General features: G+C 39.7%; 2 protein-coding genes and 1 long non-coding RNA gene across 6 annotated transcripts in view; 2 read left to right on the top strand and 1 right to left on the bottom strand.

Moving 5' to 3' along the window:
• Positions 1 to 264, top strand: part of LOC120723478 — a 19,474-nt gene extending 19,210 nt beyond the window's left edge. Inside the window, exon 3 of the long non-coding RNA XR_005693759.1 lies at positions 130 to 264. This is a non-coding gene — a long non-coding RNA (uncharacterized LOC120723478). The remainder of the gene's footprint in view (positions 1 to 129) is intronic.
• Positions 1 to 10,495, bottom strand: part of txndc16 (thioredoxin domain containing 16) — an 18,018-nt gene extending 7,523 nt beyond the window's left edge. The window contains exons 1-12 of one of the 4 annotated variants that reach the window (XM_040014924.1): positions 10,048 to 10,495; positions 9,604 to 9,774; positions 8,238 to 8,320; positions 8,082 to 8,155; positions 7,006 to 7,080; positions 6,663 to 6,784; positions 6,080 to 6,170; positions 3,781 to 3,949; positions 1,972 to 2,141; positions 1,828 to 1,888; positions 1,587 to 1,737; positions 1,352 to 1,498 (exon numbers count right to left, since the gene is read on the bottom strand). In XM_040014924.1, coding sequence (XP_039870858.1) covers positions 1,352 to 1,498; positions 1,587 to 1,737; positions 1,828 to 1,888; positions 1,972 to 2,141; positions 3,781 to 3,949; positions 6,080 to 6,170; positions 6,663 to 6,784; positions 7,006 to 7,080; positions 8,082 to 8,155; positions 8,238 to 8,320; positions 9,604 to 9,760 — 1,300 coding nt within the window. In that variant the 5' untranslated portion in view covers positions 9,761 to 9,774; positions 10,048 to 10,495. Of the gene's footprint in view, positions 1 to 1,351; positions 1,499 to 1,586; positions 1,738 to 1,827; positions 1,889 to 1,971; positions 2,142 to 3,780; positions 3,950 to 6,079; positions 6,171 to 6,662; positions 6,785 to 7,005; positions 7,081 to 8,081; positions 8,156 to 8,237; positions 8,321 to 9,011; positions 9,555 to 9,603; positions 9,775 to 10,047 lie in introns of those variants that run through there. The other 3 variants (XM_040014925.1, XM_040014926.1, XM_040014927.1) reach the window with 3 other exon arrangements.
• gpr137c (G protein-coupled receptor 137c) lies at positions 9,661 to 27,682 on the top strand. Its single transcript, XM_040014929.1, has 9 exons — positions 9,661 to 9,767; positions 12,060 to 12,516; positions 19,541 to 19,590; positions 19,937 to 20,044; positions 20,197 to 20,335; positions 21,006 to 21,155; positions 23,370 to 23,495; positions 23,587 to 23,711; positions 23,802 to 27,682. The coding sequence occupies exons 2-9, from the start codon at positions 12,142 to 12,144 to the stop codon at positions 24,082 to 24,084; spliced, it is 1,356 nt and encodes a 451-aa protein (XP_039870863.1). The 5' UTR covers positions 9,661 to 9,767; positions 12,060 to 12,141; the 3' UTR covers positions 24,085 to 27,682.

Genomic DNA, 27,682 nt, shown 5'->3' with positions numbered 1-27,682 from the left:
TTTTAAACATAAAGTATGCCTGGTTCATATAAGAGACATTATATGAAAGAGATGAATTCCAAAACAGTAAATATGGTGGTAGAAGTATAACTTCCATGGGGAGGAAAAAGGCTTCATAAAGACTGTTAGAAGTACCGTAATTGTCGAGCTATAAGCCGCTACTTTTTGCACAAGCTTTGAACCCTGCGGCTTTTAGTCAGGTGCGGCTTTTCTACGGATTGTCCATGATTTTTGTGATATCGTAAGAGGATTTGTTTTGTTTGTTCCGCTGTTGTACGGCACTACGTTGCCTGGCGGAAGGGCATGTGATCAGACACACAGTATCGGGGTTCAAGAGTGGTATGTTGGTCACATGTCCATCCGCCAGGCAACATAGTGCCGTACAAGTAGCGCGAAAAACAAACTTCAAAGTAGTGCTACGCGTTCAGCAGGAAGCGTGGATGACGAGCGGCAATAAACTTGCGAAAAGCAAGTTATGCTCAACTCCACCGGTGGAATCTGACAGCGTGGAAAAGTGTGAAAACATCCAGGATCACCAACGGATTTCGAAGGGCTGGACTGCTGCATGATGGAGGGGAGGACACCGCCACGGCCCTTCAAAGGGTGTTCGACTCCGACACTGACAACGAGGATTTGTTTGGTTTTGAAAGTGACAACGAAGGAAAGAAGCTGAGAGTGGATGACGTAGCCATCCTGAGCCTGTTCGTATCCGACACTGGAGAAGAGGACTTTGGTGGTTTTAGAGCGCAGGAAGAAGAGAAAGATGGTGGTGAATGACTGACTTTTCTTCTTGTTAAAGCCGTTTCGCTGCACCTGAGCCTAAAAGGTAGTCCGAATCTATTTTTCTGGTGTGCTGTAGGTTATTGTTATGTACTACATTTGTTACTCATGAAGAGAGTTACTTATGAAGCACAGTACATGTTTCGTACTTGTAATTACCGCTACTTGTACATATACCTAAAAAGTTATGCAAATATGTACCCATAACTTGTTTTTCAAAATATTAATAAAAGTGATGTGTCTCCAAACAGCCATCTCTTTCCTGACAATTCCCTTTGTGCATATTCTCTTACATATGATAAGTCAACATTGAAACACCTGCGGCTTTTAGTCAGGTGCAGCTAATGTATGTACAAAACAGGATTTTCCCCTGATTTTAGCTTGTGCGGCTAATATTCAGGTGCGCTTTGTAGTCCGGGAAATACGGTAAATGAGCAACATTGTTAGAGTTTTATATCAGATTTGTCTGATGATTCTATACATGTAGTTTCTCTTTCCTGGTAAATACTGAATTTGTTGTATTAACTGCCTAAAGTGCCAAGACGCCTCTAAAGCAGCGACTCTGTCTTACATTTGAGGTAGAAGAGCACCACTGTGAGGCCACTCTGTGCTACTGCACTGTGAAAGTTGTCAGACGTCAGTTGGGTAACTGAATCCATGTCCGATAAGGTGCCTCTGTTTTCAAAAACTGCCGCTGCGATTTCATCGTCCAGCTTGCCTGGAGACAGATGCAGACACAAAAAAGTTAAACTCCTGTTCTCATTCTTCCTTTTCTTCACACTTCTTTCACTCTTGAGTCCCTTTACCAAAATGTGAATCTTCCTCATCGTCATCCACACCTTCATTGTCTTCTTCATCATCCTCCTCCTCCTCCTCCTCTTCATCTTTTTCTTGATCTGCGAACAGCACCAACACCTCATCGAGGCTGTTTAAGGTCAAATACTTTACTTCTAAACTCTGGAGGTGCACACACACAAACAAAAACGTGGGTAAGAATAACAAGTACTCTCATTCTGTGTATTATCTCGTGCCATGTTAGTGTCACACCTTCTCAGGCAGCCTGTAAGCAGCATTGTACTCATCAGGGGTTTTCACTGCAGGGCTCTGCCTGGAAACACACAAACCCATAAAAGAAATGATCTTAATGTCTTCATATCCATGCTCGTACACGTAGCTGGAGCTGTTGCACACCTGTGTACAAGCAGCAGCAGGGCGAGGCCTCGCAGCCTCCAGGCCAGCGTGGTGGCCGTATCGAGGTCCAGGTGCTCGGTTGCGGGATGAGAGAAGAGGAAGACCTGGGGAGTCTGCTGGTAGGGGAACTGGGGGGGCTGGACTGAGGAGGGGTCGTCGTACACCTCGGTCTGGTAAGGAAGAGACACAAAGTGTTAAAGAGATTCTACTCCTGGTGGTAGGGTGGCTCTTTTGTGCACAACATGATCATGGTTACTTTTTTTTTGTAAATTTGGTAAGTTGTACGTTGCTTTTTTCTAAAGGTCTACTTACAAAACACAGCTGCAATGACAGCACAATAACCACATGATCTAATATGCTGTGTTCCTGTTAAAAGGGTGTTTTTTCTTCCCGCTGACGCCAAGTGCTTGCTCATAGGTGGTGATCTGATCGTTGGGGTTTTCTCAGTATTACTGGAGGATCTTTAGCTTACAATATAAAGCATTTGTTATGATTTGACACTATAAAACTAAATAAAACTAAATTGACTTGACTTGTGAACTGTGAAGAAGCTTGTGTAGTGAGTCTTATATTGTTATTAAAGCTGCTTTTACAGGAAGCATCGAGTAAGTCTAACTTTTATTCACACCTCAGAAACGTTAGCCTAAAGGTAACTGAAAGAAACGTCACGATATGTGACTACTATACACAAAGAGAACAGGAGGCTGTGTTCTCCTTTTTCTCAGCAACATCTCCACTTAGAGACACATCAGTAGTTTTGTCTCTTGCATTATTTCATACACTCTTGTTGCTTCTTAATGACTGAACTCCTGAATTTCTTTTTGATCTTGCTCTTTTGTTTTGGACCGCTGAGTTTAACAGGTTAAGAAGCTAAAATAAGGTCAAAGTTTAGTTGTCAGTGTCATGAAGGTTGGTCTATTTTACCCTTGCTAAATCACTGTGGTAACTTATGCTGAAGCCCAGCTTCTCACCGAATCTTTCACTTAAAATATATTTTAGAGCAGGGATGCCTACTGTGAGGCCCGGGGGCTAGAAATGACCTGCCAAAGTGTCCAATCCGGTCAACTGGAAAATGTACTATGGTGGGGACATCCCTGCTTTAGAGCTATAAAGATTCAGTGCTGAAGAAATACACTTTATACATGAAAGTTGTTAAGCCGTACCTTACTAATGCCACTGATTGAAGCCCAGCCAAAGAGTTACAGCAGCTGGAATTGCACCTAACAGAGATCAGATTAGAAAAGTGATCAGTTACATCTGTTGGCCACTTCTTGCCAATAATCTTCATTTATTAAAATAAATTTCACTTTGACCTGGCAACAAAATAAAGCGTTCTCAATTTTTCCTCTATGAGCTTGTGGGAGAGTGAACACACTGACTAAATATTTTAATGTATCTGAGGTGTCAGAGCGCTGATGTGCAGCTGTCACATCAGTAACAAACAGCAGGAATGAGAGGGCACTGAGAAATAAAACACTTAAACAACTCAAGACAGTATTCTGTTTTTTTTGGAATGTTTGTGAAGATCAGAAATTGAGAAGATTAACAACCAACTGCAGCACCGCTGTCTTGTCTTATTTGCGTAGATCTGTATCACCAAATGAGCACAGACACTGAGCCTAAAGCAGAAAGAACACTGATGACAACCCTTATCTCTGACTGGGGTTTTGTCAAGTCAGCTAACGCAAAGAAAACTGAACCATGAACTTCACTCTGTTCGCACAACGCCAACAGCTCGATGACATTTTATACGCCAAATAACCTGATAAATTTTGCATGAATTTACAAAGTAATCCTGTACCAGCTTACAACTAGTGGAGCCTCCATGAGCTGCAGGAAGGAGTGGAGGCTTAAGGTGGATAGGGGTTTCCTCATGCGGGTCAAAGGGCAGCGCTCAGAGGTCATTGGGGTCATGAACCCACTGTGAACTCTGCAGTGGAGGAACCACACTCGAGACGAAGGAGACGATTCGTTTACACTGAAAGACACACAGAGACAACTTCCTGAAAACACAGACTAACATCAAACACATTCATACTGCCGGGTCTTTAGTTTATAACATGAGAAATTACATGAATCCTTTTCTTTGTATCCACACTTGTGTGTTTGTCTATGCATTTCCAGCAGGATGTCAGACTTTTCATATTTTCTCCTAAGTATTTGGAGTCAGACCAGAAAAGCAAAAATTATCCTGGGTATGTTAAAAGCCTGTTTCGAATGACAGTCCCTTTGGTTTTCACAGCCATGTGAGTTTAAGGTTTTGAGCATGTATCTCTGAGGTCACAAGGCCACAGCAGACACATCAGCTGTCATCTTAAACTTTCAGTAAATATCACACGAACTGCTGTAGCTGGAACTACATTTGCTGCACAGCTGTAGGACACTTTGCAAAGAGCCTCAATCTCAGCTTCTTCTTTTCTATGTTGTGTCTTACGTAATACTCAAAGCGCTTCACTTGTTCCACATTTTGTCATGTTACAGCCTTATCCCCAGCTGGATTCAATTCATTTATCACCTGAAAAATTCTACTCACAATACCCGATAATGACAAGGTGAAAAACATTTGATTTATATTTTTGCAAATGCATTAAAAATTAAAAGCAAAACTAAATGTACACAATTTTTCACAGCCTTTGCTCAATACTTTGCTGAAGCACCTTTGGCAAAATTACAGCCTCAAGTACTTTTGAGTATGATGCAACAAGAAACACTTTTTGGGGGGAGTTTCTCCTCTCAGGCAGGATGGGGAGCATTGGTGCACAGCCATCGGGTTAATCGGGTTAAGTCTGAGCTCTGGCCGGCCCCTCAAAGGTATTCACAGAGAGGTCCTGAAGCCACTTCTTTGTTATCTTGACTGTGTGTTTAGGTTGTTGTCCTGTTGGATGATAACTCAGCAGGTTATCATTAAGGATGTCTCTGTACATAGCTGGTCCCCCAGTTCGTGCTCCAAAAAACCATTCCCACAGCATGATACTGCCACCACCATGCTTCACCGTAGGGATGGTATTGGCGTGGTGACGAGTGGTGCCTGGTTTCCTTCAGACACGGCCCACAGCATTCAGGCCAAACCAAAGTTAGTCCTTGTTTCATCAGACCAGAGAATTTTGTTTCAGGTGCCTTTTGGCAAACTACACATAAGCTGTCATGTGTCTCTTACTGAGCAGTGGCTTACATCTTGCCACTTTACCACACGGGCCTGATTACTGAAGTGCTGCATAAGTGGTTGTCCTTCTGGAAGGTTCTCCTGGAGCTCTGTCAGAGCAACTATTGTGTTCTTTGTTACGTCCCTGACTAAGGCTACGTCCACACTAGCCCGGATAGATTTGAAAACAGTGTTTTCGTCTGAAAAACGCTCCGCGTCCACACTAGTGTTTTCAGTCGTTTTCACAGAGTTCTGCGTCCACATTGAAACGTCCGAAAACGCTTATGTTCCAGTCCTGTGCATGCGGGAAAAGCAAGACGATTCGACCTGCCTCTTTTTTGTCTGCCGTTTATTTACTTTCCAGCTCTTTGAAACGTCGCAAATGTTGAGGAAAAGCACTGAGTTTTTGAAATGGACTAACAATGAGGTGGAGTTGTTGCTGTGAGTAACACAAAAGTACAAAGTTGCAAAAGCGAGTGAGAATTAAAGATGCGTTTTCAAAGCGCATTAGTGTGGACATAGCCTAAGGCCCTTCTACCCTGAACCCTCTGTGCTCATTGGGACTTTCCCCAGATCTGTGCCTTTATACAATCCTGCACCAGAGGTCTACAGACAGTTCCTTGAACTTTGCGGCTTGGTTTGTGCTTGGTGTGTCTTCTAAATGACATCCAAATGAATTTACTACAGGTGGACTCCAATCAAGTTGTAAAAATACTTATGTACATGTTATATTTGTGTGTGTTTTTAAAATACATTTACAAGAAATTCAAGCGAACTAATGTCACTTTGTCATTATGGGGTATTGTGTGTAGAATGTTTTAGTTGAAAACTGAATTTAATCTAACTTGAAAGAAGGCTGTATCATGACAAGATGCTGAACAAGTGAAGCGCTGTGAATACTTCCCAGGTACAAGTGTTGTCATTGACGCCTGCTCTGTACACAAAGAAAGGCCAAAAAGAACATACCCTAGGTGCTTCAACACGGGTCCTCCTGTTATGAGAATAAACTGATATTTGGATCCATACACATAGGCCGTCTCCATAATCGATCTGTGCTCTTAAGAAAAAAACAAACAAAGATGATACATTTAATCAATCAATGGGACAATGTGTGTCTTACAAAGTACGATCAAACCTATGAGTAGCTACTAAAAAGTTTACCATCTTTAATTTAGGACTTGGTGATATGACCTCAAATTAACATCATGATTTTGAATTTTGATCGATGAATGATTATGCATACACATACACAGGCTGGTGACCTGTCGCAGGGCTAACACAGAGAGACGGACAACACTCGCACCTGTGGGCAATGTAGAATCACCATCTGCTGGAGTTTTACAGTCGGCTCACTATTCGAATTACGCTCTGAGTCATGTGACAACACAAACGGTATGTTTTATAGTTTATATAAGTACTAACAGAAATGAAAAACAAAGAAACAAAAATAACAGACACGGGCAAGATTGTGATTGTCAGTTTTGATTCCTTTTGAATTAACTGCCCAGCCTTACATTAATTACTATCCTTCCTGTCCTTCTTCCCATACCTTGTGTTCCCAGACTGCAAACATAACCAAGCACAATGTCTTTCTTCCCTCTGGCTGCCTTTTCCATTGCGAGGAGGTCAGCGTCTGTGTGGACATACTTTATCTCATCACGTAGAATGGCGCTGGAAGAGAAAAGCCGTCTTCAGTTAAATGCCAGACGTACACGTTTGGCGCCCTTCTTTCATTTTTTTCCCCAACAAAGCTCACCAAAAGACAAAAAATAATGTGTGACTTTGGTTCTGGTTCAATCTCAGTGGATCATCTGAATGTATGTGATCCTAAAGGGTTCAAAAGTTAAAGTTTCACAAAGGTCTCTACAACACAGAGCATAAGCCTTACTTACAACAAGACTTCGGAGACTATCGAGTTGACGTCAAAGATAGTGTCCAAATCAAAACTCAAGAACTCCTTACCGCCTCTAGCAACAGAAAGACAAGGGCAGATTCAACGAGATTGCAACCATGCAGACACAAAAACCCTCATGAAGGTTATAATGTTCAGTTTTTATTCTCACTGCTGTTGAAAGTCATTGATGAAACTTTATGGACACTGAATGTTTTTTTACAGTTACAAATTCTAGTTTTAAAGGGAAGCTGTTAAGAAGTTTACTGCATTACATTTCAGTTTCCATAATACTTTGTCCACTTCATTACTATATATTAGGGGAGTAGGTAAAAAGGTTGATACAGTAGCATTAATAGTGTATCTCAGTGATGATAGCCGGGATAATACCTTTTGTGTTGACTGTTAGAAATACAATGAGAGTAAAGTTTTCATTAATATGAGCAGTAGCCCTTCCAACATGTAGTTAGAACTTCCTCTGGACTCTGATGCAGAGCATTTAGGGTGGATGCCAACAGGTGGCAGCAGATATTTTCATACTGAGGAGCAACAGAAATTGAAGTGGGGGAGAGACCAGTTAGATATAGTTTGGTGGAATAACTTTGCCTGTTTAACACAGCCAACAGAGTTGGGATCTGATTGCTCATGGAGTCAGGAATCGGGTTGAAGGGAAGCTACGTCTTTTCTTTCTTGATGAGTCAGAGATCAAATTCAAACACAGAGCTAAATTACACCAATTTTTACATTAAATGTGAACATCACTTCCCAGTGTGAACAAATGGCAGTGAATTAAGTTGGAAATCACAGAGAAAGAGACAATCAGCAGATTTATTATCCTTATTTACAGACTTGAATTGTTATTCTTCCATTCTGTTACTGTAGCTTAGCATGATTCACACTTTAAAATAACAGTCACTTATTGTGCTTTGGCTGCTGTAGGTCCCACTTCACCCATGCTCAGAAACAAGCTATTTTAGTTCACTTTGCCCATCCTTTAAAACATCTTTCTTCTGATTGGCTGCCCCTCCATGTTCTGGTCATTTTAGAATGAACACATACTGAGACTTTACAACCCACCTGAACAAAAAAGCAGTGTGCAGCAGCTGTTCCTCTGCGCAGTACGTGTAAACCAGCTCTTTGTTACAGTTCACCTAAAAAGCAACGGCAAAAAAGTGATTCAACATCAACTTCAATGACTGATGAAGCGCAGTGCTCACAGGGGTCTACACTTACCTTACCAACTAGTACTCCATAATCCTGAAGAGCTTCAGCAGACTTCTCCAACTCCACCAGGAACAGAGAGATGGTCGGAGAGACTGGAAACAGAGGAGGTGACAAAGAGAAATGCCTTTCAGACACGGACTGCTTTCCATTAATCTGAATCCACACGTTTTAATGTATGATGAATTTTCTCTTACTCATCTTATGCTACACATTCACATGTATTAAAGATTTAATTTTTTTTATTAAACTGAACTTTTAAAAAACTAAACCTTAAAAAAAATGTTGTTTGACATCATTTAATGACTGAATCTCAATCTGTGAACACATTTCAACATTAAATGTGTTTGGATTACAATCAGACTGTCTGTAGCTGCTTTGAAAACGTCACTCTAAATACATTTGATTCAGTTTAGAGTCTTAAAGTCATTTCAGCTTCAGTTTCACTCAAATGTACACATCATTTGCAAGATCCAGCTGTGACAGACAGTTTTCCATTAGTTTGACCAATTACAGCACGACTAATAATTGATCATTGATCAGTGTGTAACATACAGTAAATGTTTGCAGTACTGTCCACACACACAGTGTTAGAGTTGTGGACTCTACAGAATTGATTGTGAGCTGGTTATGAATAAACGTGATCGCTGTCTCTGTCCTTATATATTGATGACTCAATAACTGGGAAAGTGTTCGTGTTAAGTACACAAAACAGCAAACTCCCGTAAAACTGGTATTTCCGTGTCTGTAAAAACATAACATGAGCTTTGACAGCAACTTTATTACCTTGGAATGGAATCAAAGCGTCAGTCACCTGGTTCAGGAGGGGAGGAGTCAGAGAGAAACTGTCTCTGTGAACTAAGCCTGCCAGCAGGTCTAGTTCACAGAGTCTGTTACCCTGGCAACTGACTCAGAATTTAATTTAATCGTCTTTCTGGAACAGAAAGCGAGAGTTTCCCTTATTTATGGTGAAAGCAAACCCAGAGATGTTAGCTAATCCTGCTTCCTGGAATAGGGCCCTAGCAGACAGAATGTCACTCACTATTTATGCACAGCCAGAAACAACACATTGATGTTCTGGTAGTCATTTTGGTCTTTTTAACCCTCCAACATCATCTAGAATCTCTGAAAAGCTCTTCTTCATCTCTTCATGTAGAAGAGATGGCTCTCCTGCAAAAATGCCGCACAGCTCCTTATTTCAGTAAACTGACGTCACGTCAGCATGGCTGCTAATTTCATTAGCATGTTGAACTCATCAAAATACACTTGTTCAGCACGCTTGCATGTTTCACATCACAAGCCTGATAATGAGGAGTGTGGGACCTATGACAAATATACAGCAGCACAGCTGAGATAGCATGAGCAGTGAGCGGCCTACCTTGATGCTCAAAATAGATGAACATCATCTTCCCAGAATGCAATTTCTCATAAAAGTCCGCAGCTGTGTATTCAATCAGGTCTGAAGTGTTGGCCTTGTCTGTGCACCGTCCCGACCTCATCCACAGCAGGAAGACAGTAACACACATCCACATCATGGCTGAGGTGTGTTCTTTGGAAGAAACAATACTGTTAAAGGAGCACAGTTTTATATATATATATATATATATATATATAGTTTGTAATAATCTCAGCTTCTGAAATTTCCAAACTGCGCAGGGGAGCTGTCATATTTGAGTCCTAAACAAGAAAAGGGGACGATTAAGGCTCGTTATTGTTTTATGTGACCCATACCATCTGCTATAACTGGTTAATATTTCTTGTTCGGCTCAATCAAATGAACAGCAGCACACAAGAAGTGACAAAAAAGCATGCTATCTGTTACCTGAAGAAGCAGACTGCAGGAAAACCTTAAGGCTTAACTTGTTTCTTTCCAAGAGGTAAAAACCACAGCTAAAGCATTGTTGGAGGGAGAAACATTACAACGATAATTATGAGCAAAAAACTATCTTACAAATATAAAACGTCCAAAAAGTCCAAAAACACCGCTTTAAGATTTTCTTAAAAGCTAATTCTTTAGCTAGGCTTGTTAGCTGCCTATTGATGGATATTCGTGCTAAGGGCTTTAAATAGCTAACAATTAGCTGATATTAGTTTTAAATTTAGAATATGCATGTCGCTATATGTCCGCGGGGAATCTAGGCCCAAACCAAAACTGTTTCCAATGTTATTTTTCGCCTTGATACACAATGAAATCTAAGAAAATAGTTCAAGATGTGACTCTCCAATCTTAGCAAAACACTGTTAAATGCTCAGAGTTACGACGGCACTTCCGGGAAGCGTTTCAAAAATAAAACCACAATAATATTTTTTTTTAATTTATTTATACGTGCAAGCAAACATGAAAATATAGCATATAAGCCAAAAACAAGGACTGTACAGTTATAAAGAGCTTGAAAGTCAATATCATGTATCACCAGCTATATTCTTCATCACAGCCTCTATTTCTTCTAATTTTTTAAGCAGTCCTCAGGAATGGTTCCCCAAGCTTCTCGAATGACATTTTAAGCTCTTTCTTGGGATGTTGGCTGTCTTTTGTTCTGCTTTCTGTCAATATTATCCAGCACTGCTTCAATAATATCGAGGCTCAGACTCTGGAGACGAAAACAATCAATGACTGTTTAGGTTTTTCTATCCAGGTATACTTTTATTGCCTTGGCAGTGTGTTTGGGCTCAGTGTGATGATGGAAAATTAAGCTGCTGCCAATCAGATGCGTTCCTGTTTGTATTGCATGGCGGACCAGAATCTAACGGTACTTTTCTGCGTTTATAATTCAATCAATTTTGATAAGATACCCAACACCACTGGTTGAAATGCACCCCTAAACCTTGGCTGTTGTACCGCTCTTCTAATGACCTCTGTACAAATTGGTGATATTGATTAATATTCCTCTGGAAATGGTCAGGGACAAGGACAGGAGTGAAAATAAATGATAATTCAATTTATTTATAAAGCGCTAAATCACAACACAGTCGCCTGAATGCACTTTATAAAAGAAAAGAAAAGAAAAGGAGCTGTGACTTCTTGAAAACAAAATAGAAAAACAATTACAGGCTGCTCTCTCTTTTTTTTATAGTTAACGTAAAGCTAGCATGTGCGTTTATATTGAAACCACAGACGTTTTGGTGCCTCTGACTTTTTCCTTTACCCAACTTTCAGCCAACAGTATCTATCTGTTATCTATCTATCTGCTTGCGAGAGACACCCACTGGCATCCCTGAACCAAACACATTGTGGAAGGGTTTTGACTTGAGCAAATCACCAATCACACGCGCGCAGGGGGCGGAAACTTCCGCAGCTGACATCATCGTCACTCAATGAAGAAAGGAAGTTCTGGAGGTTGGGCGGCCTGATGAGCCAATGAAGCGGTGTTCTGATAAGGTGGGCGTGCCACTGACGTTCACTTATGGGTGTTCGGAAACCAGCTACAACCTCCGGCTCAGGAGTCAGATGTTTTCCAATAAAACGAGGCTGGTGAGGAGCCAAGATGGCGGCCTGCGAAGAGCCAGTTTCTCTGTTAATTGGGACCGAGGGGGCGGGTCTATATAACTGCATCACAGCTGATCTGGAGGTTTCCCCCCCCCCTCAAGTTGTTTTTTTGCAGAGAGCAGCTTTGCAGAGAATCACAAGGGGACCTCTCTCTTGTTTTCTTTCTCCTCTGTCTTGTTATTTTAACCTGGCGCTTTAAAAAAACTAAATCCAGCCTTTTTTTTCGTTTTCAGACCCGTAGCGAATTTAAAGCACAGCGCAGTTCCACAATGCCACTTCTTTTCAGAATAAACTGCTTTTCTCGCAATTTTTCACCCGCACCCCCTCGTCTTTTTTGTCACCCACAGTGAATTTAGCCCAGGTCTGACCCACTTTGAAGTGTGTTCGCCTTCACTGCACCTCATGTGTTAGTGCGAGCCGCCGGCGGAGATGTTTTCGGCAGGAGAGGAGGTTCATTCCCAGTTGTTTACCTCACTGAAGGAGTCCTCCGGAGCTGCAGTCTCCCCAGCACTGGAGCTCAGTCTAACTGCCGTCTACACCGTCCTCTACTCCCTCCTGTTTGTTTTCGTCTACCTGCAGCTCTGGCTCATTTTGCACTACGGACACAAGCGTTTCAGCTATCAGAGCGTGTTTCTGTTTCTGTGCCTGCTGTGGGCAGCGCTGCGGACGACGCTCTTCTCTTTCTACTTTAAAAATGTGGTGCAGGCCAACCAGCTGCAGCCTCTGGCCTACTGGCTGCTCTACTGCTGCCCCGTCTGCCTGCAGTTCTTCACCCTCTGCCTGCTCAACCTTTACTTCACACAGGTAAGTGTGTGTGTGTGTGTGTGTGTGTGTGTGTGTGTGTGTGTGTGTGTGTGTGTGAGATGTACAGGGTTTGTATGAGATACCAGATTTCATAAAACTGCTGACACTGCAGTTTTCCCTTCTTTTGGCCCTAAATGCAAGCATAAGCACTTACAGTTGGTCAGGGATGCCTTTATCCACCTGTCTAGTGCAAATGTCAGTCACAGGGGACTGGAAAAACACATCATCAGTGAAGGATCCAGTGCTCTTAAGGTCTTGTGCTGCCAGTTTGAAAAGTTTTAATGACAGACTATATGGATGTTGCCACTATGATGTCACTAAATCCTGTCTTTGAAGGCTTGAGCTGAAGGACATTGGCATGCTAACTTTTTAAACCACATGTTACAAACACAGGGTGTATATGACAGAGACACTGAGAGGAACTGGACAGTCAAACGGTAGGTAGGCCCAACCTAAAGAGAGCCTTCTGGACTCTAAAGAGGAGCAAAATACATAAAATGAGCATTATGTTGGATTTTCTAAACTAGATATTAACGCCGCATACTCATCCAGAAAAGCCTATTAGGAGTAGCTTGAAGTTCTTTTCTGAACTGAGCGGTTGCTGTTATATTTTAGGCCTGCATATAGAACAAAATGACTGTTTGCACCAGAAATTAGTGAGGGTGGTCTCTACGCTTGGAAAAACCCAGAAACCATTCAAATGGTCATCAAAACAAGTCTTTATTGATATATTCTGAAGTGTCGAAACTGGTCATTGAGAGTACAGTGGAGGTCGTCAAATGTCGTCTCTATGGGGGGAAAGAGGTATAACTGTGCTGCAGGTTTAATAGGGTGATTGGACAGCCTAGAAAGAGATTGGGTTTGCCTAAAGACGGAGAGACTTACCAGGTGAACCAGAAAGCACAGATCACAAGACACACCTGTAGAAAGTAAGAGCTACATAGAGGGACAGGCACAAGGTTAATGGTATATCAAAGGTTTTACAGATAATACATCTTCTGTGTGTCATGAATTCAGAGCTGCATGATAGTTTATCAGATTCAGTAGCTCAGTGTTTGCTTTGTATTTCAATAAACAAGTATCACGTGTTTCACATAGACATACTTGTACATTTTGAATACTTTTTAGCGGACCATGCATCAAAGGTGTAGGCAGCATTAATTCACCTTCAGAGATTCATTGAATGCACGATAAAACGTGCTGGACTCTTGATGTTTTATATTGCACTCATCTGCCACTTTATTAGGTGCACCTTACTAGTTCCAGTTTGAATCTTCTTTTGACATTCAGAACTGCCTTAATTCTTTGTGGCGTAGACTCAGCAAAGTGCTGAAAACATTTCTCAGATTGGCATGATTGCATCACAAAGTTGCTGAAGATTTTGTCTGCTGCAAAGTCATGAGATTCTCTTGTTCTACCGCATCTGAATGGTGCTCCATTGCACTGAGATCTGGTGACGAAGACACAAGTTTAAGAGTATTTCAGCTTTGTCACATAGTTGTCCTATTACAAAGCTTAAATCGTTGTTATTCTGGTGGAAGCAGACATCAGAAGATGCGGACGGTGTGGTCATAAAGGAATGGACATGGTCAGCAACAATACCCAAGTTGGTTGTAGCATTTTTAACAACGCTCCATTGGTATTATGGGGACTAAAGAGTGCCAAGAAAATATCCCCACATCATTAAAACCCCATCACCAGCATGAATAAGGTAGGATTGAGCCATGTTTTCATGTTGTCTACATCAAATTCAGACCCTGTTATCTTAAAGTTGGGGTAAAGACTGGAGTGGCACTCGGTGTTTGTGCTGGAAAGTCCCAGCAGATCAGCAGCTTCTGAAATATTCAGACCAGCCTATATGGAAACCAAGAATCATGCAGCATTTAAAGTCACTTTCTTTCCCATTCTTGGATACATCCTCACGTTTACACTTTAGTACAAGGGTGGAGAACTCCAGACCTCAAGGGCCGGTGTCCTGCAGGTTTTAGATATCACCCTGGATCAACACACCTGAATCAAACGACTAGTTCATTACCAGGTCTCTGGAGAACTTCAAGACATGTTCAGGAGGTCGTTTCGCTATTTAGATCAGCTGTTTGGATCAAGGACACATCTAAAACCTGCAGGACACCGGCCCTTGAGGCCTGGAGTTGGACACCCCTGCTTTAGTAGGTCGTCTCGATCGTCATGCACGCCTGTATGTAGTGAGCTGTTGCCATGTGACTGGCGGATGAGAGCAGGTATTCTTATTAAAGTGGCTAATTAGTGTAAGTGGTCATTCTCAGATGTAAGAACATTTCTGATTGCCGAAACCTTACATGCGGAAAATACATGTTCTTGTATATTTGGTTTATTAAGTTTTCTAAATTGTTTTTGTTACTTTTGGAGAACCTAAGCCTTGCAGTTTTAGTTGTTATGCTAATAAGCCTAAACACACTTTATGCTGAGCTAAGCTAATCAGCTGCTAATTGTAATGTCATACTTGGCCAATACTATTACTGCTACTACTAAAAATAGTAATAGTGGTATTCCATCAATACTTAATGGATGGATATAAAAGTGTCTTCAATCTTATTATTGAAATATTTGTCATAAAGTGACAGTATCAAAGCTATCACTTTGATATAGCCAGTTTTTCATTACGCGGTGTCTAAATTAGCAGGGGTTCCCTCTAAAAATGTATGCGCAGCTAAATAAATATGGCCAGTGTTATCACCATTGGCCTAAATGTTCTGGGCGGACTGGTTTGAAGCAGTTTGGGTTGGTTTTGAAAGCTTTGCAAATAGACTCTGTTCATGTCCTGGGGTGAGAGAAGGTGGATTGCATTTGCTTCTAACCTCCATTAGTGTTTCCTGTGCAGTAAGTGGATTGGACTCAAGAAAATGTCCCTGTTTGCTGTCACGGACGCAGTTGTTTAACACCTGCCCGTGCCAAATGCATCTACGCATGTTGGGATTGTCACATGACTGGCCAGCCCAGTGAACAAACATTTCCAGCTTGTGGTTTGACGTCTGGTCAGAAGCACCTCCACACTCTCTGCTGGTTCACTAATGTCTCATTTACATACAGGGAGAGTAAAAAGGAAGCCCATCCAACTGGCTAAGTGGAGGTTTGGTAATGAAACCAATGACTGCTGATTAGTCATTGTTGCTTATGTGTAAATGCACACAAACTATGCTCCTTTTTAATATGAATAAAATTAGCTTTACATTTCCTTGTGTTGAAATAACAAAAATGAATCATGTCACATATAGTTTTGTTTTACTTTGTTGTTACTATAGATTTAAATCTAAATTTAAATATACCCATGTTGGACTATCATGTGACAGGCCAGCCCAGTGAATGAACATTTCCATGTCTGGCCAGATTTGAGTAATATATCTGAATCATATGTTCTTATAGTGTATACAGCTCAAACTGAAAGCTCTCTCTGCAGTAAACTATTGCAGGCTCAGTAATAGCAGAAAACACTTTTTGCTCACTTCTTCTGTTTGACCATCATTGTTATCTCTACGCCAGCGGTGGCTCAGCTGGCCTGCATGTAAGCAAAGTTACTCACAGCAATGAAGCATCAAAGAACTCAACTGTGCTTTGTAAAGAATTGAATAATTTTACAAACTTTCAGCTTTATTTGTCACCTTGCTTGTTACAAAAAATAAAACTGTTAGCTGGTAAGAATTGGAATTTGTGGGTTGCGATTGCTTATTGCTTGTTTTCTGCATTAAACTACCTTGTGACAATTTGCATGAATGGATATCAGAAATATGGCTTTGGTTAATATTAACTCCCAGACAAATATTGTCTTGTGTAAATGGGACAAAAGCCAAAAATGCTGGAAATCAATGGCAGACACTTACTGACACTTACTCAGGGTTAACTGGAAGCGTCTTCACTAACCATGTGATAGTGACTCATAAAGGGTCATTTTGCTGACTATCAAAACCCACAAAACTATATCGTTTACTGTAAAAACTGTTAAGAAAACTCCATACTTAAAAACATGAAACAAAATCTTATTGTTATTGAAAAATGACCAAACTGATAAATGTCTTGTCAAAAATAATGAAATTTATTATTCTTTGAGTCCAGGTATGGACCTCTTAGGGTTGTGACAAATGCCCTAGGGCTACTGTAACATTTGTAATTGAAATATTTAGCATTTTATAGATTTTAAAACTTAAACCTGCTAATATATAATATTCTTATGAAATTATGTAGCATAATAGGAGGAATTCAGATCATCTCGCCATTAAAATAAGGTCCAAATTAAGAATTCTGATCCAGTGATATGTTTATATCCCAGCATAGTGAATATTTTAACTTTAGGTATTTTAATTATGTTTTGATGCTAATACTTGTGTATTTCTACTTTTGCAGAGTCATTGCTTTTATTTAATAGTCTAAATACTACTTCTCCATCTTGCAAAGCTGTTCTTAAACATAAAGCAGTATTTAAAAATGTATGTTGTGTCGCTTTTCATGTTAGAACTCCTGTACGAGAGCACAGAGCTGCACGCGAGCCTAAAAACTGTACCCAGTATTTTCTATGCCGATAGACTGGCATTCATTTCTCAGCAAATACTCTGACTTAACTTGACTTCGTTTCTGAAAATGCATTAAAAAGAGCTTCATAGTATCATCACAGACCTTTAGATCTGCAGGGCTTTGCTATTGAAACACATGACCGATTCTTTCAAACAGTATTCAATGATTTTTTTTTTTTTTTTCCACCTCACTGTTTAATGTTCACTTGCCTCTTTAGCTGAGGTCTGATATATTATCATGCAACTGCTGTGTGACATGCATGTGTGGAAATAGTGTCTTTCTGATGAGTTAGCTGTGACTCCTGGCATGTGATGTACTTCCCATTATTATACATATTTTTTTCTGCTTCCTACAAAAAGTATAATGTAGTGATGAGTTTCCTATGCTGAGAGAAAACACAGTAACAAATTGAACTAATCTCATTGTCTACTTATTAATAAAGACAAAGTATTGATAAGTGGACATTTTATATAGATAGTTTTTTATTTTTTAATTCCATAACATACATGCAGAAACATAGTGCACATAAAGTACACACCCTGGTAGTCATCTGTTGCCTTGATGCTTCATTTCTAGGTTACCAATTACCTCCTCCTGGCCTACATTCTCACACAAAAGGCTCACTGATAATGTGTGTACGTGTCCATGTGTGTGTTTAAACTCATCGTTGACTGGGTCAGTGTCCTGTGTGTCCAGTGCAAATGTAACATATAGTAATGTCAGAAATGGATGATGATTTCATTTAACGTTGCTCAAAGGCAAATGTTGGCGTTTCCCTGTTTGTACCTCATAATCGCTGAATAAAGACTGTTTTGCTAAATATCTATGAAAAGGGACTCATTCCAAGGAGCGAGTGAACTTGATCAGTGGATGTCGGTGTTCCAGCTTTTGTACCTTTAAGCTGGACTTGGGCACAGGTTAATGTTTTTTAGGCAGCTACTGATAAGATGTTGGCAACAAGGCGGCTGAGAGTCAATAGCTTGTGTAGTGCAGGTCTCAGCAGTTTATTAGCTCGTTTTTGTGCTGTGTGCAGCAGTTAGCATAGTATAGCATAGCATTGCATAGCAGCTAACATTATTTTATTTCATTTTTAGCTGTTTTACTGTTTAAAGAATATTCCAAATTTTTATGATGTTACAAAAATATGATTGTCACAGGTGATGAAGTATTTTAACGGGTTCCTATGTTTAAAAATTATTTAAAATTAGCTTATAAAATTAGCCAGAGCTGTAAAAGTCAAAGACATGTAGGGGTGGGGGGGGCTCTTTAACTTTCTGTTGTTGTAGAGAGTAATCGATTAAAGTTAAGCTGGGGCTGGGTCATACTGTCATGCAGTACCAATTTGAACCATAAGAGTTAAACAGGCTAATAATTGGGAGCACATTATGTGCACTGGTGGCACATAAATGTAAGTAGAGAACTATGAAATATTAAAAGTTAGAAGAAAAACAGCACACATCACCCTTAGTGGTGAAAATGTTATTAACCCGTGCACACGGTAACTGAAAAAAATACCTTTAAAGACCAACCTGAAGAACTTGTCTATGTTTCGTGTTGCTACTCTCTAAATTATATGATCAGTGTGTTCTGTTGTGTCAATGAAAGAGAAAAAAAAAAAAAAAAAAAAGATAGCTATAGACATATTTTTCATTTACTCATCTGCGTACAGCAGAGCAGTTAGTTGTTGTTATTAGCATTTAGTTTCTGGCTAACATCTAGTTCGCCTTTACAATATGAATGTTGCAATTTGATAATATTTAAAGCAACATGACAGTCTTGCCAACCAGTAGAGGTTTTGCAAGTGCAGCTGTAATGGCTCTGCTTGTGTCAGAGAACAGTTTTATTGCTCCATAGGGACAGTCTGTGATAATCAGTGAGTCATAAAATGCCCAAACATACAGAAATGTAATTTCTAAAATCAACAATATATAAAAGAAAAGCACACAATGTGATCCTGTCTAACCTTCAGCTAGAAAGTCCAAATTATGTCTTACTAGAAAAGCTAACAGTGCATGGATTAAAAGACTTGCCATATGTCCATATATCTGTTAGTGGTTTCTGTGGAAGTAACATCTTTGCCCCTATGATGTTTTTCTTTATCTTTGGCTCAGCCAAAAGGTGTCACTATAACTGCTCTAAACTCTGTTTTAGACAGATTACTTTTTTCTTGGCTCTATATAATATAATTGACAGTGGGTATCCCTAATATGGCTGGGTCAGGCATAGATGTCTAGCTGTGAACACCGAAGCCCCACCTACCTGTTGTTTAAATCATTTATTTGCGATCATTGGGGCAGCCAATGAGAAGAAAGTCAGCTTGAGGGGCTAAACTGAGACATTGGCTGAACTGAGGGGGCTACAGCATGCAAAGCTATTATACTAAATGTCAATGATAACAGTATGGACTGGAAGTACACTGTTAATGTACAGTATCTGCCCTATAATTGTAATAAAAGTGATATCATTGTCTCTTTCTCAGGTGATGTTTAAAGCTAAAGCAAAGTATTCACCAGAGCTCACAAAGTACAAGTAAGTCTCTTTTTAATCTGTAATATTTCTGTTTTTAAGTAAACTGCATTTAGTTATGCAGTATTCCCTTTAACCTTGATTATTTAAGACAGAATTCAGAATAAGTCATAAGATCCTTCTTCTGCTTATGGCTAGAGTCTCTCTTTTGTCTTTCTTATTCTTTATACACACACACACACACACACACACACACACACACACACACACACACACACACACACGTGTGCGCGCGCGCAGATGGATTGCAGCTTCAACACTATGAATATTAATAAGTTGTGTGTGAATAACGTCACATTTTTGGCCATCCTTTTACTGCCTGTCTGTATTTGTCTGTTTCCCTCTCCAGGGTTCCCCTACGTTTGTTCTTCCTGTGTCTCAGTATATTTTTCCTGGTGGTGAATTTGACTTGTGCACTGTTAGTGCAAGGAGCTCTTGAACACTCTGAATCCCCGAGGTACACAAAAACCTTTAATCAAAACAAAACAGTCAATTGAATGTTTTCTACTTACTTGAAAATAACGGAGAAAACATTCATTCATAGCACAGTTTTAATTCTGAATTTTATCCCAGTATTTAAAGACATTAGCATAACCTCTGTGTTTCCAGTGATGGGAGTGTCAGACATGCAGTCTTGGCCCGGGTCCTGATCAACGACAGTCTGTTTGTGCTGTGTGCCATATCTCTGGCTGTGTGCATCTTCAAGATCGCCAAGATGTCATCTGCCAACGTTTATCTCGAGTCCAAGGTAGAAGGAAAAGAAAAGAAAAAAGCATGAATTGTTCAGCTGCTTTTTCTTTAGATACACTGATATTACTTTCTTCTAATCAATAAATACAGTTAATACTCAACAATGTGAGATATTAGGAATTAATAATTTTGATGCTGATCATTCAGTGTCTTCAGATCATCCACTTTCCAACAGCACTGTTTGGGAAGTGAAGAAAACTGTAACCTGCATATTTTCGTCCCATCTGCAGGAGTCTACCATTGTTTTTATGATATAAACTGTCTTTATAACGTAAAAAAACAATTTATCAGGGAAAAAAAAAAAGATCAGCTATTCTGCAACCAGCCTCATGGGGGCGATTGAGATATTTTATCCTCCTTTCCCAAAAGTCCCAAAATTTGAAATGATTTTACACTACCAAAGTATAAAAACTATAAAGTAACCTTTACACAGGGAATAGTGAATGAATGAACAAGGTGCTTCTCTGGACACAACCTTAGAAACCCAATGAGAAAATATCATATCTCTCCTATAGTTCAATCTTTGGCTGTAGTCAGACATTTCTGTCACGCTAAAGCATCTGTTGTACTGGTGGATCACATCGGTGGCCCACATCTGACAATACATTACAGGAAAGCTGGCCGGCTGATGCGTGAGCTTGTAATAAGCACAGAAATTCTTCCTTTAGGGTACATCCGTGTGCCAAGCGACAGCCATCGGTGCCATGGTGATTCTCCTCTTCATGTCCAGAGCCTGTTATAATCTGGTGGTGGTGGCCCTGACCCCACAGGACCGATTCAGTCCCTTTAATTATGGCTGGTACAGTGTTTCTGATCAGGTACTGTATCATGTGTGTTAAGTTATAGATATATCGTGTGTGTGTGTGTGTGGGGGGGGGGGACAGTCCATCTAAGGAGATTTGGTAAGATGATACTTAATGGGGTAAAGGGCTTTGTTTGCTATAAATAACTATGTGTCTGTGTGAACTGACCTACATCTGAGTTCAGGCTTTGAGATGGACAGAGCTTTTTAAATCATTCCATTGTGGGCAGGTACTGCACACAACAAACAGTAACAGATCTCTAACAGGAGTGTAATCTGATATTATTTCCTTAATCTGGCAGTCTGATATTCTTCTATCCCTTTGTGTAGCGTCTGAGCACTTTCAGTTTACATCACGAGAAGATATACGCATACACATAACAGACAACAATTGTGTGAATGTTATTATTATTATTATTATTATTATTATTAATGATAATAATATGTATTATTTGGTATTTCTGTCTATGAAGATTATTTGCCACTAAATTACTAGGCAAACTATTCAATAAGTGTGTACTAAGTATAGCCCACCTGATATAAACCAATCCAGTACTTGTTTCAGCTATTGTTTTCTCATTAGTTTTAAACATGTGCATTGCTGTCAATGATGATCAAGGTTGCCCTCTGGTGGATACAGCATGGAACATCAACAGTCAAAACATGGTTGAAGGGTTTTGGTTTGGATTGGGGTTTTTCTTGTGGGGTGGTGGTGGTTCACCTCCTTTTCTTTTGTCTGTGAAGGTTCTCAGTCATCCAGGTCATCGTAGTCAAAGGAGCTTGCAAAGAAAAGCGTCTGGACTTCTTTAAGTTGCTTGAAGACGTTTCACCTCTCATCCGAGAAGCTTCTTCAGTTCTAAGGTTAAATGGTTGAGAGTCCCAGATATAAACCTAGTGGGAGTAACCCCCCCACAGAGGGACAAAAGGACCCCCTGATGATCCTCTAATCGCCTGAGCCAAGGTGTGAAACTGGGTGTGGGTCCCACAGGACAAGACTCAGCAGTCCATCTGCATCTTAAGGATAAAGGACACTCTTTCGAGGATGCCAATGTTCACATTTTGGACAGGGAGGACAGATGGTTTGAAAGAGGAGTGAAAGAAGCCATCTATGTCCACTGTGAGCGACCATCTTTGAACAGAGGTGGTGGTTTACGACACCAACTCTCTGCCATCTATAATCCAGTTTTGAGATCCCTTCCCAGACGCCTTAACGCCCACTCACATCCTGGGCCATCTGATCTCAGGAATTTGCATGATAAGGTGGGGCCAGGTTTCACAATGAACTCACCCGAAACTCTGGCTGACTGGGACCCACACCCAGTTTCACACCTTGGCTCAGGCGATTAGAGGATCATCAGGGGGTCCTTTTGTCCCTCTGTGGGGGGTTACACCCACTAAGTTTATATCTGGGACTCTCCACCATTTAACCTTAGAACTGAAGAAGCTTCTCGGATGACGGGTGAAACGTCTTCAAGCAACTTAAAGAAGTCCTTTTCTTTCCCCCCCCCCCCCCCCCCTTTTTTTTTTTTTTTTTTTTTTTTTTTTTTCTTTTAATATTATAAATGCTGATAATGATAGATTAGCATGCACCTAATCTTGGCCGACAATATCATTCCATATTGGGTGCTAGAGGCTTTGCATGATTCATGAGTGATATTTGTCTGATAGAAATATGCTGTTTTAACCTCTCTCTTTAAGTTCCATGAGACCCCACCCATCTGTTCTAATATTACGTAAACAAGGAATTTTTTTTTTTTTTAAACGTATGTTTATGAGATAATTAATAAAATTAAAACCTATTATTTTAGCTTGAGCTAGGAATTGATTAGCTTAGCATACAAACTGAAAGGAATAGAAACTTGGTAAATATTTTTAACTGTTTCTTTTGTTTTGTTTTTTTTGTCTACAAAAAAGGTACATGTGTAAATTTGTAGGTAGTTGGAAGCCATATTTTTAAATATATAAAGGCTAGCAGTTTCTCCGTGCTCCCAGTATTTAGGCTAAGCTGCGATAATTGCTACATGGCGCTAGCTACAAACTGGAACTTTGATATCAGAGTGGTATCCATCGCTTCTCAGCCTTCTTTATTATTTCGATATTTTAAGGTTTTTTTTTTTTTTTTTTTTTTTTTTAATTATTATTATTTTTAATTTTTTTTCCAGTTATTTACTGCCTTCAATATGTTATAGGTCAAAGAAAATATCTGTAATACAGCGTGTTCTTGTTAAAGGCTGACGTACAGGAGATCAGCGGTGAAGCCTACATTGTGTTTGGGATCATTCTGTTCTTCTGGGAGTTGCTGCCTACCAGCTTAGTGGTGGTTTTCTTTAGAGTCCAGAGACCCAACCAAAACCTGGTAAACTAAGAAGTTAAAAATACTGTCTCATGTGAACTTTTTCAAAAGTTGTACATTTGAGACAAAACTTAAATATGTCTGCATCTCTCAGGCTCCAGGAGGCATGATCAACAGCCATAGTTTCAGCTCCAGGGCTTATTTCTTTGACAATCCCCGGCGGTACGACAGCGATGACGACCTGTCCAGAAGCATCAATAACAGGACTGATCGGGCCAGGTGGGTATGAACATTTGAAGTTAAAAATCACCATTTTTAAATCATGTTAAGCTCGTCGTTTAAAAAAGATGTGTTCTCTCCCATCCTCAGTCTCCTGTCCACCACACCCCAACCAGGAGCATCTAGTTGGTATGGCTCCATCCAATGTAATGCGCCTTTAGCAGCAGGGGTGTCATCTGCCCAGCAGCCACCATCTTCCACTGCGCCGCTCCTTTTTGCCTATGGAAACATCCAGAGTCACCATCACCACCATCACAACTACTACTCCACCCCCCAGAACAACTACCACCATCACCATCACAGTAACTATTATTCTACGCCACAGAATTATCACTGCGGATCACAAACATATTTCACCACCCCACAGAATTAAGCTGGAGTGGTCATAAAGATTAAAAAAAGAAAAGGGGGGTGGAAAAGAAAGAAGAGGGACTAATTACTTAAAATGTTGTTTTGTTTTTGTTTTTTCCTTGTCTGCATTCTGCTTAACAAACAGTGTCATAGCTTGTACTTGTACAAATTTTTTTCTCTGGACCAAATTGTGCATCATAATTGGTTTGCCAAATAATTTTGGAGAAATGTGGGGGTATAAGATTGGCACACCATGACTACTTGCTTTTTGAAAGCCATCTTTAAACAGGAACCATGGAACAATTTGCAGCACTAGTGGCTAATATGCCTACAAATGAAGATGCTTTTTTGCTGTTTAATATTTTGGTCAATAACTTCTTGAGATTGGTTCCAATCATCGACTGGGAAAAATCATCACCCTTTCCTGGTAAATTCCACTCAGACACTATTCATTTTGGCATAGGTACGATAATCAAGCAGGTATGTAAGCTAAAGTGGCTAATCATGAATCTGCAACAGTATGACAGTGACGAGTTCGGGACGTCTTGTCAAATTGTTTGGATCATGTGACGGTTTTTGCAATAGAATCGTAAAAATGCAATTATTTTAATTGGCAGTAGGCTAAGTTGGGAAAGGGCACAGCACTGCAGGTGGGCTTTTTCAAAAGAAGAACCAATTCAGTATTCAGTTATTGCACATTAACACCTCTTTGCACTTTTCTGAAAGTGAAATATTTCTTAAGCGTTATTAAATAAATGGCTACGCAAACACAACAAGAGTCATCAGCTGTAGCCATAGCTAAAACCTTTTGACAAGCTAGCTGCAGGAGGGAACGGTGTGGCTAGCAGCTAACAAGGAAAAAAATATTTTGTGTGCCTGCCACTGTGTACTGATGTAGTTACATTTAAAAAAGAAAAGGGGAAAAAAGAAAGAAAGATGAAGCTAATAAAAAGTTTAATTATCATTCCTTGTTTTATTTGCCACGCAGATGGTTCACCTGAATGCAAAAACAGCCTAATCAAATTAAACTGGCCAGTGCTATTTGGCTAATGGACTATGAACAGAAACCAGAAATCTTGTAAGCCTACACATTCCTACATATGCATATGCATACTTTGTTTAAAACAAAAAAAAAAAAAAAAAAAAAAGAGATTTGTTCCCACAATTGAGATCTGGGAATGGTTTTTCACAATCCTCTTATGCTATAGAGAATGTTCTTGGGGAAAGTTCAAACCTTTGTCATAATACCATTATAAGCTAGGCCATTAAAATCTAACCCTTTAGACATAGGAGTATCTCTTCACTATGAAAACTAAATTATGTACTTTTGCAAAAGACATTTCAAGATGTTTATCACTCTTAAGATCTAGTTTTGACAGGAATTAGAGTTTGCTAATTTGCCAGTGACTGTTGATTCAGCGAGTGCTAGGTCATACAGAGTGCAGACACTTTTGTTAATCTGTTTAGCAAGAAAATTAGCAGAGACCAAGAAAATGCAGGAAGCTAATGATTCCATAGCTTCGTGTGTTTTCATAACCAAGTCCTTCACCAAACAGATTGGTAGGAATCTGTTTTTAAAGGCAAATTTATTACTTTTGTTAAAATGTTTCCGTTAAATTGTACCACACAAACAGAAAGGTGTACAAAAACTATCAAAAACCTTGCTACTTTAAGCTGCTGAACCACTTCTTTACTGGCACGTAATGTTGGTTGGGTCAAATAAATTTACAGTTTTCAAAACTTGCAAAATACTGTTACATTTAAAGGTACTTTTTGTCATTACCCTCAGAAAAGTTAAATCAGCACTTTCACCACCAAGAGGCAGCATTTTAACAACAGGTGTACTGAATTAGGTTCACATTTCTGTTTAGCCACACCCTTGTGTCCTCAGGAGGCATCTAGATTACCATTAAAACGAATGCATACTTAATGACTTGCCTGATTGACTCAGAGCGCCCTCTTGTGTTTGACATTGGTATTACAAAATATGGGCTAGTTCAACTTGGCTGATATTACTTCAACACAAGTCACATATGTTGTGGACATGAAGTCATAGATTGATTCTTTAACTTGTAATAGGCACTTTTTTTTTTTTTTTAAAGAGTTATATGTCCAGGAAAAAACCCCCAAAACAGTCAGATTTATATGTAGCACCTGTATGGGTATCAATCTCAACAGAATCAGCCCGGTTGAGGAAGACTGTTTAACAGATTATTGCCCGAGCCAGACTTCAACAAAATCTGCTTGGCTTCTAGAGAATGCAGATGTTGATGAAACTGCTGATGTTGGATACAAATATTTAACAGCTACATCCAGGCAACCTTGGACAAAATCATACAATGAAAATTTGTGAAAATGTAAGACTGGAGCAAAAATTCTATCACATATTCTTATGTGAGAAGAAGAATTAAAATATATCATAGCTTCATCTCAATCACAACCTCACATCATACATAGGAGATTATATCATCAATATGTGGCCTACATCCAATATTGGACTATAACTTGGCCCTTACTGTTCGTTTGGAAGGGAAAGGTTCGGTGAAACGTGACCAAAAACTTTTATGGTACCTAATTCTTTGCGAGCTGTGAGGCGACGATTTGCACTTAGAAAAGAAGTTCACCTTCAATTTAAAAAAAAAAAAAAAAAAAAAAAAGCTTTTCAGGGCCTGAATGTAGGTTTTTCTTCTCAAACCTTGTATTTTCTTCAGTAATCATCTTTATTCTGTATTTTACCATTTATCCTTTTGGAAAGGAAAACATCAATGTGCCATCACGTCATCATATCTAATAGTTTCATTCCTTAAGGAAAATATTTTTGCACAAAAGAAAAGGTTGAATGATGTTGTTAATTGTGTCTGGCTATGTAATTTCTAATTGGTGTGTGAAGTAATTTGAGTCTGTGTGTTATGCTTTTCTACATTACTGTTTATTCTACATTAATTTTTACTGTCTAACAGATTATGCAGTTAATTTTTTTTTTTGCCCCATTGTTCTTCATAATGTTTCAAATGTTCCAAATCTCATAACAGACTGCAGCCTGTAAGCTTCACTTTTAATGGAACCTTTTTGCTTTATGACCCAGGTCACAAATCAGAATCCCTCAATCTCTTCTGACTGAAAGAAAAAATGTTTCCACATGGTTTTGGAACACTTCAACAGACTTGTAAATGACCATGCAAACTTCATACCACCAAAAGGGGGGGTGGAAGCAAGAAAGTGTCTATGTTTGGTTCACTTTTGTGGAACAAATTAGCAATAAAATCATTTCAATTGCATTTCATGCTTTCCATCAGCAGGTTATACTGGATATTCTGAAACACAGTGAAAGAAATGAAGTTCTCATTTTTCTTTTTGGCCCAGCTGTTCATCTGCAGTGGAGAATGCATGTTTCTGAAACGGTGCACAACAACTCAGTTTCCTATTTTCGTTTGAAGCTAGTAATACTTGTGTAAAAATGGTGTTTGCTCTTCCTGCTACAAAAAAGCAGTGATAACTGTTTCATGTTATGAATTGTTTCATCTGTGGCCATAATGAATGTAACCTACTGTGCAAGAGATCACTAATGATGTATGCAAGAAAAACACTACCATGTTTGAATAAAGGCCTACTGCACTGTT

This window comes from Simochromis diagramma, unplaced genomic scaffold, assembly GCF_900408965.1.
Source record: "Simochromis diagramma unplaced genomic scaffold, fSimDia1.1 OVJJ01000680.1, whole genome shotgun sequence".
In the NCBI taxonomy this organism is placed as follows: domain Eukaryota; kingdom Metazoa; phylum Chordata; class Actinopteri; order Cichliformes; family Cichlidae; genus Simochromis; species Simochromis diagramma.
This window is presented reverse-complemented; position numbering and strand designations above follow the sequence as displayed.

Bases quoted from the DNA above. Each gene is read 5' to 3' on its own strand.
- gpr137c (XM_040014929.1), top strand. From the start codon at position 12,142: ATGTTTTCGGCAGGAGAGGAGGTTCATTCCCAGTTGTTTACCTCACTG. The intron at 12,517-19,540 runs GTAAGTGTGTGT...TCTCTTTCTCAG, and splicing joins TCAACCTTTACTTCACACAG to GTGATGTTTAAAGCTAAAGC. The intron at 23,496-23,586 runs GTAAACTAAGAA...TGCATCTCTCAG, and splicing joins AGAGACCCAACCAAAACCTG to GCTCCAGGAGGCATGATCAA.